Consider the following 12333-nt stretch of genomic DNA (forward strand, 5'->3'; position numbering starts at 1 on the left):
CATTGACTCCAACCAATAACCAGTTTTCATTCCAGATTCTGACTTCCATCCAGTTGGTAGCAGCAACAGAAAATGGAAACACAGCTTCACGCAAAGCGGTGGGGTTCAGTCTCCACATAACATTAGTTCTGCATGTTCTGAATGTGAAGCCTATGAAATATTTGTGATATGGAAGGTCTATCACACCAGACTGTCCAAACAGATTAAAATAAAGATGAGCAACCACTCCAACTGACTAGGACATTATGGTTGTAAATTCTCAAGTAAAACTGGGAAATTTCAAATTTCTGCTGTAAAGTCAGCTATACCAAACACTTGCAGTGATTACTTTTTATTTCTGATTCCAAGGCAAATAAAACCTATATTATTTACTATGACTAAACATGAATAACTGCCAAACATTTAGAAAACCTGAGTGACCACAGAAAATTCCAGTCCAATAGGGCCAACAAATAAGGAAATACTAAATTATCATTAAAATTTGCCTTTATTTTTCTTACAGGAGAATTCTACACAAACCAAGGTGACTGTTTTACAAGACTCTTTTCCCAATATACTGAATTTTCAAGAGGATCATGGACAGTATAAAACTGTAAATAACTTCTCCTGCTGAGGTCTACAGCAAAGCTTCTTCAGTTATTGTAATCTTGGAGAGCCTGAGCCATGAAAAGCTTGCCCAAGTTCTGTGCATTAAACTCCTTAATATTCTGGCAGTAGGTATTAATTTGACCTGTCAATAGGAAAGAAGGGTAAAACCTTGTCAGTTTTGAAATTCAGAAAGACATCCTAGAACATAATTCTTATAAAGCCAAATGTGCATGAATCATTCAGGATTTATACAGAGAAGCAACTAAAACAACTCAACTGTTCCAGATTTACGAATTTTACATTTTCAGTATGGCCAAACAGGTTTGGGAAGAAGAAACTAAACTAGCAGAATAGGTAAACTGGTATGCTCAAAACCCCCTTAACTTTCCTACAATTCTACTACATACAATTTCTGAAAAGACATATGACAATAGAAAGAATAAATAATTCTTGCTGCTCTACTGGAAGCTTAGTCACTTTAATTGTTCAATTTAATTGCTCTAAAAATACTACAGGACTGAATTTTGGTTCTGCTCTTATGCAGCTGCTGTACCTATTAAAATATTTGTAACAAATATTTTTCAGTAGCAGACTGAAAATTGTGGTACTTCTGTTTGACATTTTGCTAGCCTTTTCTTCCACCTAATATTTCACTTTATTAGCTATTTCAAAAATCATCAGGGTATGAAGACTTGTCAGTGCTTTACAAATCAAACATGCCCATCAAAACATTTTTATACACGTACTGCTACAAGTTATTTCCCTTGTTAGCTAGGAATAGCAAAACATGAAGCCAGTTTAATCAAAATTAAGGCTGTTTAGAAGGCCAATAAACTCTCAATTTAATGCTCTATTTGAAAAGTTTTTAAATGCCTCAGAGACAAAAGAGCTAAGTTTTATTCTTTATCCCCAAACTTTACTTCATCTAAGTTGAAGTGGATGCTTTCAATTCTTCCCCTGACTATGGTAAAAGAACAAATGAAGAGAGTGCTTTGGCTGAAAACTGTTTTTTCCTTTAAGTATAATAGTTTTCAATTCCTCCTCTTACAAGAGGTGATTCATCTTAAGTTATCACTTTCATAAAACGCACATGTATACACACGCACACTTCTGTTGCATTAAGCTATGCTAAAGCTGAATGTTTAAACACTTTAATGCTGCTAGGATTCATTAACTGGTAAAAGCTATCAAAACAATAGTTTTTTGAAAGACTCTGGAAGGAATAATAAATCAAGACCATTATTCCTTCTAAAAGCAGCACTTGCTAGCAGTGTGAAACAGTATTAATATTAAAATAATAATCTCTTGGTCACTCCAAAATTTAAGAGTGGTAGTTCAAATTCAGGATTTTTTTAATGCCAAAGCACTCTTTTCCACATACTAAATTACCAGGACTTTGTTAATTTTCTCTTAGTAGAACACACTGTGATATCTAACTGATCAAAAAACCTTATAGTTAAACAATTTGCTTTCTTATAACGTTTCCCAAATTTAGATTACTTAGGAGGGCATCTATGTCTTCTGTTCCATGTTGCCATTTTGAGGTCCCAGATATTTTTACCCTTCCAGGAGGCACACGACAGGCACTGACTTTGGTACTAAACTGTGGCTATGTACTGCAGCATGCCAGTGAACTGGAGAAACTGGGGGCCATGGCACCTGTCCCTATGCTTTGTTCCCATTTAAATTTTTATTCACACCTTGGGGTACAGGAAGATGGCGATAGTTTCCCTAAAACTCTGGCGGTACAAATCAAAGAAATTACCCCAGTTCTGTGTGAAATTAAAAGTAAAATCATCTCAGCTGCTGCAACAGCCAGTTCAGCATCTAGGGATATTACCAGTAACTGAAGGCTGCAGACTACTGCTCTGCTCTGAATCAGTAGTTCCAGCCCAAACAGCTTATTCCTGCCTCTTGTCTGTACGGTCCCTAACTTGAGGAGTCAAGGAAGCAGCTTATTGACTGCAGTAGTAGCTACACCTATTCGTGCAGAAAGCCTGCTCTGTGGGGCATTTCTCCAGCTCTCCTTTAAAATCCCGTTTCACCTGCTCAGAAAGGAGCACCAGGAAGAATCTCTGGCTGCTGCTCCTTGCCCTTTCCCATCAACCCAGGAGACACAGATGGTCAAGCAGGAGCTAAGTACCATGGCAAAATAAGAAATAAAGGGAGAAAGTCTCCCATACATCAAGTTTAAAGCTTTATGCACCATTAAACACAGTGGCTTGCTTTCAAAAAATTACATATGTTTGTATCTGCATAGGTAACATGCCTCTGTGACTTACCTAGATGGTTTAAAATTCCTCTGTGTGTGTAAGCTTACTTTCTAACAGAGGCATGGACTGCCTACTAGCATTAAGTTGTTCTAAGCCAACTTTTTTTTTTTTTAATACTTCAGACAACGGGGCTACAGATCACAGGTTAAAACCACTGCCTTTGTCCAACTAAAGGGCAGTATCTGGAATACTGCCAATAATGGCAAAGGTAATGAAGAATTAAGATACCTTCCAAGGCAACCACTTCACTTTTTCTCAAGCTAACATTCGTATATGAAAAGATGAGTAGAAGAGGCTGCTAGAACGCTACCTGCAATAAGGAGCGACTCCATTCTTGGAGGTGGCTGTGGTGGTTTAAAAAGTTTATTGATGTCCTCCTCAGGAAGAGGGGCTTCTCCTCTGCTCTGACGCTGTATATTTTCTTGTTGACGTCTCTGCTGGTACTGAAAGTAAAGCAACAGGAACAGAATGCAACAGGACTTTGAAAGCAGCAAAAAGGTTTTCTTTTCAGATGCTTTTTACCTAACCAGCAAGTACGTATTAAAAATTTTACTTACACGATGCAATTCAATTTACTTCAAATAACGCAAACACAACTCACAGTTTATTTCAATTCACTGGTAATAAGCATTCCGCCCCACCCCACCCCCCCCGCCAAGTTGTCACCTTAAGTAAATGAGGCACTGGAAAATCATGTGGTACTGAGGTAGTGGGTTTAATTTTTAAGATTTTTTCAGAGAGATGAATACTGTATCTGATGGGAAGAATACAGCATGGTAGATAAAGGCTTCCATTTCCCCATGCAAAAAAGACAAACCAAGGCTGGAATATGTAGGTATGAGAAGCCATTACCTCAAATGTTATACAAACCAGAAATACTCAATTTTATGTGAGTTAAAGGTCAAAACAGTATTAATCTGAAAGGGGAAGAGAACCTGATTAAACAAGGTGTTTTAAGCTAAAAAACATTAACTGTAAACCGAGAACAAAGTGGTAGCTGAAATAAAGTATAATGGTTCATTTCTCCATTCCAGTTACTTAGATATTCTGCTACATTGATGCCATTTCTTTGTGGGTTACCAGAGGATATACCAGAGTAGCAGTTTGTATAAATTATTCTGCTATTACAAAAAAAAGAAAAAAAAAATGTCAGGTTTGTTTTCAGTGCTTCCATTTGCCATGTAGATTACTCAAACTTTATAAAAATTAAGGCAGACCATTTCTTTAGCTATTGGATAGAAATTTGTTCTTGCAGAAGTACACACGTTCCAAAACATGTATGTGACACTTCATACTGTATGTCACAGCCAGGAATTAGCTGTAAGGTTTGTCTATCAAAGCCCTCATATTCAACACCAAAAAGCCCTTTAACATAAACTGACCAAAGAGTACAGGGTGTTTTCTGTCACTTAAATGTATCTGTGCATAAGAGTCTGAAAACAGTTCATACTTGGTGGCATACTCAAACGAAGTAATTTTTTTTCCAGTAGTAGTGACAAATACATGTTTTTGGACAATGTTAAAAATAAAATCTTAAATGCCCATATTTGTATGTGAATTGCATGTAGTTCCTTCTTTCCTTGCATTACCCCATTCACTTCTCAGCAGTCTGCCTATTATTCTCTATTGAAACAGCTTGCTCTTAATCACAATTGCTCCATTTTAAAAATGAAGTTAAGACCACTAACTATGCTGCAATGAGCCACTACTAAAGCAGCTATAGTTAGTAAAGAAATGAAGTGAGACACCATGGAACCTACTTTGCTCTGGTTTTCAAAATAAATAGATCCCCTTGTTATTAACAAAAACATTTGAAGTGGATGCCATCTTTCTGTTCAAATTAGGCAGCAAAGGAAAATAAATTTTCTGAAGATAACATGCATGAAGCTTCTATGTCCTCAGGAATTTACAAACCCAGGAGAGACCACTGATCATGTGCTGCTTCCCTGAAGTACTCCCTCTTCAAACTACACTTAAGTGAAAAAAGTCAATTTTGATTTTAAAATAGTCAGTGATGAAGAATTTCAGATGAACCACAGATGCTCTTTTTAATTATTAGCTACTTTGTGTAGCAATATGCAATATTTTATCTTTCAAGTCGCCTGGTCCATTTTCAGTTGGCGAACACTGAATCTTGTCATATCTCTGCTGCCAGATTAGAGAGCTGGAATTTATTTTTCATGCAGGTACTTCTTGAGTAAGCAAGTCACTCGCTAACTTAATTCGCGTGAAATGTACTGCATTCACTGCTTTCCAGGCTTTTAAATCATTCTCATAGTGCTTTTTTATCAGCATTCTTCTATAATTAGACACAGTATTGCTTTATCATATGCAGCTACAGCAAGTAACATAAAGTAATAGTCTCCAAATCACAGAATGGTTGAAGTTGGAAGGGACTTCTGGAGGTCACCTTGTCCAACCCTCTGCTCAAGCAGGGCCACCTAGAGCCAGTCTCCATACTCAGCATTCTCTAACCAGACTATTTTGGATTTTAAAGAGGCCCTTTGGCATCAGGAATTAAAAGTCAGCATCGCCTGATCGGTATCACTATCCACTAAACCAAAACTGACTAAAATGTAATTTTCGATCAGAGAACAGTCTGCTGTCTTTTAAATATGGACTATGTTCCTTTATTTCTAGATGCATGACTACCTGTGATGGTATTAAAACACGGTTTGTTTTGGAACAATTCACTTGTAGTTTCTGCTCTTTCATTTACTACACCTCTAATCCTTGTGTCCACAGCATATTTATCAATGATTTAGGTTTATCGTATATCACTAACAAACATGTAAAATTGCAAAGAAAGACCAATCCACATTAAATGTCAGCAGAAGTGAATCCATTTGATAATTCCTCACCGATTAGCACATTTTATAAATCTACTTAATGGACATCTTTCTGTAAGAATTCCATCTTGCTTAAATCCAAATTCATCTGTCTTGGATAACACCACCCAAACTGTATTTTGTGGGATAAAAAAATCTCATTCAGGTTTCCCATGTTACCAACCTGGTGTTTCTGCTGCTGCTGTTTGCTTACATTCCTCAGGTAGGTATTGTATTTAACAATGTCTTGGCTCATCTCATCCACTCGGTCCATCAGCAGCTGCAGACTCTTCCCTAGGTGATTACTGAAATACAAGAAACATTAATGAAAGTCTGATTTTATTTAAAAAAAAATATCTTAAATTTTTAAATTCTTTTCAAGTCACTCGACCAGTATTTCTGCACTATTGGCACAGTCTGCAGTTTTTAAGTTCCTGGTTATCTTTGTTCATATATCTATTTGACAATACTTTATATGGTATCTCTTCCTCTATCATCTATGCCACATTGCATATACCATACTTAAGTTTTTGGTCTTCGCAGGGAACCTCATAGTCACAAAAAAACAATGCCTTGCATGAATTTACAGATGCAGGTCAAATGTTTAAAAGAAAAAGTCTGATGCTTTTGTGACACATAATCCCAAACAATGTTCCAGGAGATGTGTTCAAAGAGTTTGATTTCAAGTTACTGCTAGCTTTTTCACAAATATTTAACTATCCCTTTGCAGGGATAGTTAAATATTCTTCAGAACTCCATCTCATTAACTAGTCTATCAAACCACGCCTGGAAGTTCGGCAGACATCGCTTGATCTTAGCTGTTGAGAGGGAGTGTTGCATCCAGTCCAGCCAGCTCCACATTCCATACCATAGGCAACATGGAAGCAGCTAGGCTGGGCGCGTCCAGTTCCAGTTATGCGATCTACTGCCTTGGCCAGACAAATGAAGTCTGTTAAACAACTTTTATTGTAACCATTTTTAGTAAAGGATTCAATATTTTGTAGGAATATTCAACTTAAGGTATAGCTTCCAAGTTAAAGTTTTGGAAGTTTTTAGGTTGGTGCCCATGGAGACAGTATTCATCTTAAATTGTGTTCACAGGGTAGAGCAGTAAAAGAAGGATACTTACTGCTCTCTATTGATCCTTTTGATCAGAAGCTAGTTTGTTGGATCTGATCTAAGCCTTACCCAATCCTACTTGGCTGAAGATCAATGACTGAAAAAGCTAAATACCATCCTTCTCCTCCCCAACTGAAATGCACTACTATTCATGGGAGTTTCTTTCAATTAAAAAGTTTGGTGCACTTCAGAATCATACCCTTCCGTCACTGCTCCTCCACGTTATCTGAGATTCTTTCTGTCTTTTACAACGCATTCCCACCATCCAACAGCCTATGGACTGGAAAAACTCTTAACTGGAAAAGACATGCATGAAGTGAAAAGGGAACCACATACGTGATACTATGCACATCCCTCTTCAGGAGCAAATTCTTCCCCAAATCCATCAAAGTCATAGCTGGAAACGCGTAACACACTGAGGCACGAGAGGATACCTCCCGAGAACGTAGCTGAAGACCCCCTTTATCTCCGAGTACTAGGACAGCTATTTTACTAGCTGAGCTGCCTGCTCACTGAACAAAAGGCTGTAACTTCAGACCACAATTTATTTACAAGCCAGAGTTTTGAAATCTCAGTTGGGTACAGGGGCAGATGGTGCGGAGGACTTCAGTTACACAGCAGCAAGAAAGGCGCCACTATAATAATTATTTTTAAACTTCCTGGGGTTTTTTTTGTTGAACATTTCAAGCGCATGATATTTAGAACTGTGGAATATTGCCATGGCTAGGGGTGTGAATATTTTCGGGTTTTTATAGAGTTTATATTATACAGAGTTAGTGTTTGAACTGGATATTATCAGAAATGCCTACGTAGGTACATATTAATAGCCTTGTAGGGTATGTGGACAGAAGGAATACATAATTATTTTACAGATAGTGTCCATATGAAATATAGGTGGTTACAAAGAATGATTTTATGCGAATCTCTTTGGGACCAGCTTAGTACAGCAGAATACAGAAACAGAGAGTTATTGTTAGAAGCTGCAGTAATATAGTGTTTTCTCTCATTGCCAGGGAAACAAAAAGCTAAAAACAGATAACTTAAACAGATGTGAACTTAGACATGAAGTGATAAGTATGCTGCAAATACAGGACCAGCTTTTTCCTCAGTTCTCATGTGGTTGATACCCTCTTTTGCTCCACCTCTTAAAACAAAACAAAAAAAAAAAGCCAAAAAAAGAAAGACCAATAGGAAGTAATTTATAAAAATGTATACATACAATGTTTAAGCAGGTTTTATTCAGCTGAAACTTATTCTGGTGAGATTTAGGAAGTTAAATTGCATTGCTCCTGCCCATAAGACTCATCATACATTTACTTAGCTCAAAGGCTTTTCCTGACCTTGTGCACACCCCTGCAGCAGAGCTCAAAGGTCACGCTGCTAGGTACCTGAATGCCCCCTATGCATCAATGCAACTAAAAAAATTGGGGGGCGGGGGTGCCAGTAAATGCTGCTTACATTCCCATCAAGACTCACTTTCCTACAAGGCTCTGTGATAATTAAATGTAGACAATGTGGAGCTCAGCACTTGCATTTGTTGTTCTGAGGGCACTGGTAATAAACTGCATTTTCAATGGATGCATTTCAGTCAGCTGATTCAGCGAAAGAGTCAATTAAATTGAATTTACATTAGATTAGCAGGTAGTGTAGATGAACAGGAACAGATTTATAAAGCAAAACAGCTGGCCCTGAGAAACCAATGTCCATGCTATGTGTGTTTCAGGGGGTTTCTTATCACTAGTTCTGATGTGGTCCAGTGATCTGAAAGCCCATTAGTAGCTGAAGCACAGTAGGTATCCTCCCAAAGCCTACTTTCACTTTAGTTTCATCTGAAACAAGTCAGGTCTGAAATCACCCAGTGGTGACGGTCTGAGCACACTCCTGAATGGAACTAAAAGACATAGTTCCACCTTAAGATAGCACCAGGAGATCACCACACCTCAGGTACTGTTGAATCTTCGTGGGAGAAAAGCATCAGCTGCAGAATTGCTATCACACTAAGCATCAGAATGTCCACACATGGGGACTGTGTTCATTTTGGGGGAGAAATATAGATAATAAAAGGGGAAAAAAACCAGAATGGAGCTACTTCTGCAGTTAAGACACACCAAAAAAAAATCATGTGGATTCTGACACATCTCATGAAGAAATAATCTGAGAACACTTCTTCAACGGAATTGTTATTAGGATCATTCACCTGTAGTGAGTGACCTTCAAAACTTCCAGAATTTTATCATTTGAGACTTAGCTGTGTAGCTTGGATGACAATAAAAAACTGCCAAAAAAGGACACACACATACAAACTGTCGAAGGGAAACTGTCAAAGTCTGTTTAGAAAAAAAAAACCAACACACTAACTAGAAAGTTTGGCCTCCGAAGCAATTTCTTGTGCTGTGCATTTTTGCTGTAACAGCCTTACACTTGACAGGGTACAATCCTTCACCCAAAAGGGCAGATATGAAATCAAGACCTGGATTCATGGATTACTTCTGATTCCTTGTTTAACAATTATCACATCCAAAGGTCAAAATGTTCAGAGGGTGAGAAGCAGAAACCTGTTCACAAAGTAGCCTAATCTGCAGATAACAGTCATGGCACTTTCTGTCTTGTTCGTCCTCCTGGTGACCCTTCTGTTTGCTGGTGGTATGGTCTAGCACCCACAGAAGGAGAAAGCAATAACTATACGCTGACAGAACTCACAGATCACTCAATACAAGAGAGCAGCCTGTTAGGGTACAGATCTGGCTAAGAGACCTCAATGCAAGCCTCCCTCTTCCTGAGGGAATCCTTGTACCACCTGAACCTCCCTTTGCAGGTATATTTTAAGAGCAGCAAAGGTGCACAAAGCCAGTTTAAGAGGTCCCAGCATCAGCATCTTCCAGTCTCTCCCTCCCTCTTTGCCCAAGGATTTAGCACTCTAAGCTGTATGGATTCAGCCGTTTGCGTGGGCACACTTCAGACTTTCAGTGAAACAGTCTACTGTAAATGCAAAAACACCCTCAGTTGGGGTTTCTTCCCTCAGTTGGGGTTTTTTTGGGTTGTTTTTTTTTTTTTTAGGGAGGCTGAGGGAAAGGCTGGAAAGGAAGAGTGGGAGCCTGACTTTTTCCACCAGACTATTCCACAAAGCTATTTGTACAGCCATATTGTGAAGCAGATGAGGGAATAAAAATCTTTGAGGGTGGGAGGGGTGTAAAGATGAAATGGGGGTAGCGGGGAGGAATGATGCAAGCAGCTGGGGCCGGAACCTCAAACTGGCTCTGCTTCTGTAGGATTCATAACGGGGAAACTACACATGAAGCCCACATTTACTTTAGCATCTTTAATCAGGAAAGGACTCCACACACACACACTCACTAAAGGTCTGAAACACAGCAAAATCCAGCACCAAAGCTCTGAAGAAAGGCAGTAATTCATGTTGTTCTCAGCTTCCCGTGTCCTGCTCATTACTTTTAACCGTATCTACACACAGCATGTGGGCCTCAGCTTGCACTTTTGGAGAAGTCCACCTACCTGTGGTGGCCCGGGAGGGAGTAGAGGCTCCTAGCCTCTGAGGTCTGAATTATTAATATTTAATATTAATATTAAATATTTAATTTAATTTAATTTTGCTTGCATCCTGGTTAAGGAAGATGAGATCAGGGAGCAGCAACAGAAAGCGTAAGAAAATGCTGCGTTTGCTGCTCGGTTTTTCCAGTTTCCATCAGCTCTACCGAGGCCCCTCTCAGAGTCACTGTTTTTTGGGAAAGGTGCCACCCTGGTACAGCACTTCTCCTCCTGGTGGGAACAGCTTTGGGTGGATTAGAGAGGTACTGCTGGGCAAAGCACATCTTTTTGATTAAATATTTCTAAGGAACATTCCCACCGCTTAGCAGAACTTGTTTACATCTCAGCATTTTAGCCCGAGTTCAACCTGTGCTCTTTTTAAGAGGATTTTGTTTGAATGAGATATATAAGTCAGGAGTCTTGAGCTCTGTTCCCTTTTCTACTCAGACTTTGATGTGTGCCTTTGGGCAACACATTTACCCTCTCTGTGTCAGCTTCCCCCATCTGCAAATTAGAGATTTTCATAATTATCTTAATAATCCGTTAAGCACATTGAGATTTCTGAATAAGCAGTACCATGTATAAAGGTTAATATTGTTTTCAAAAGCCAAAGTAACCCTCCTTATGTCACTTTTGCAAAAATACTGCATCTGATGTTTGAAAAATATCTGCCAAGTAGATGTTACTGCAGTAAATGTTCAGCACATGTTTGCTTCTACTGACGCACACTATTAGAAAAATTGCTTGAGACAAATTGAGATATTATAGAACAACCCTATTATGAAGCTAGACCACAAAAAAGCTTTTTTTAATTTAAACTAGATCATCGATAGAATAGGGAAGAGATGGATGAGAATGGGAAAGTTGGTTGTAATTATTTCTCTGAAGATCTGGAACATTATCTGACAGGATTTTAATTTTTGAGTCTCTATCAAAAGACTGGCAATACTCCAAGGTCTTCAAGACATTTTGGTCCTTAAGGGTAGCAGGAGGATAACAGTTTGAGCAAAAGGCCTTTACTTGCTATTACTTGCGAGCCTTGTGCTGTTCTGCCTTCAACTTTTTTCCCTAGAATATTCCAGTCAATTCAGATTTCACAAGAGAAACAAAAATTTATACCCCAAAAAAGTAAACTGCTTTATACAATTATCACAAATGTACTTCAAAAGGAGAAAGATATTAAGGTGTAGACAAAGTACCTCAAATAGGTACAGCTTCAAACTCAGACACAGTGGGTGGCTGAACATGTGAGAATCTTGATGAAACAAACTCTACAGAGAAGAACAGCTATGGGTAAATAATTTCATTGCCAAAACCATCGCTTCAGAAGATAAAAAAAAAAATTCAAGCATGCTCCCGAAGGACCAGAAAAAAAAACCCAAAAGCCCAATCAACCCCCAATCCACCCAAAATGAAAAGAAAAAAAAAAAAAAGAAAAAAAAAAAGTAGCCTTAAAGTTACTGCCAACTAATTCTACAAGAGCAAACTTAAGTGAGGAGGATATGCACCAAAATTTAAAGTTGACATCTGAAATGTTTTAGCCACAACTGTTCAAAGACAAAATAAGGAAATGCAAAGTGAAAATAAAACTCCAGAATAGTGGGGGTTTGAACTCCCTTACTTCAGGCAATATATTATTTGTCAGAAATCTTCATAGCTGAATTCAAGTAAAAACTAGTTAAATATTTCAGCAGGCAGTACAAGTCACCCTACCTTGAATAAACGAGCTTTAAAATGTTTTAATTTGCCAGCTACTGAGTTATACCAATTTAAGATATTACTGAATGTAACCTGCTTGGTAAGCAAAAGTAGCTATCAAATATTAAAATAAATAAATTTAAAGGACACATACAAAAATCTCCAAATAAACCTACTGGGGTAACTTCCAAAACTTAATCCCCATCAAACAAAACTAAGCACCTTAAGTTCCTCAAATAGACAAGGTAAACCAGAAGAAAGCTGCCAGGAAAGTCAGCTCAGGA

The 12333-nt window shown here is 38.2% G+C and overlaps 1 protein-coding gene across 1 annotated transcript in view; it reads right to left on the reverse strand.

Moving 5' to 3' along the window:
• Positions 1–468: 468 nt before the first annotated feature.
• EIF3H (eukaryotic translation initiation factor 3 subunit H) overlaps positions 469–12333 on the reverse strand; it is an 88873-nt gene continuing 77008 nt past the window's right edge. Inside the window, exons 6-8 of the mRNA XM_040586177.1 lie at positions 5874–5994; positions 3172–3304; positions 469–730 (exon numbers count right to left, since the gene is read on the reverse strand). Of these exons, the coding sequence (XP_040442111.1) occupies positions 633–730; positions 3172–3304; positions 5874–5994 (352 nt within the window). The 3' untranslated portion in view covers positions 469–632. The remainder of the gene's footprint in view (positions 731–3171; positions 3305–5873; positions 5995–12333) is intronic.

This window comes from Falco naumanni, chromosome 3, assembly GCF_017639655.2.
Source record: "Falco naumanni isolate bFalNau1 chromosome 3, bFalNau1.pat, whole genome shotgun sequence".
NCBI classification, from domain to species: Eukaryota; Metazoa; Chordata; class Aves; order Falconiformes; family Falconidae; genus Falco; species Falco naumanni.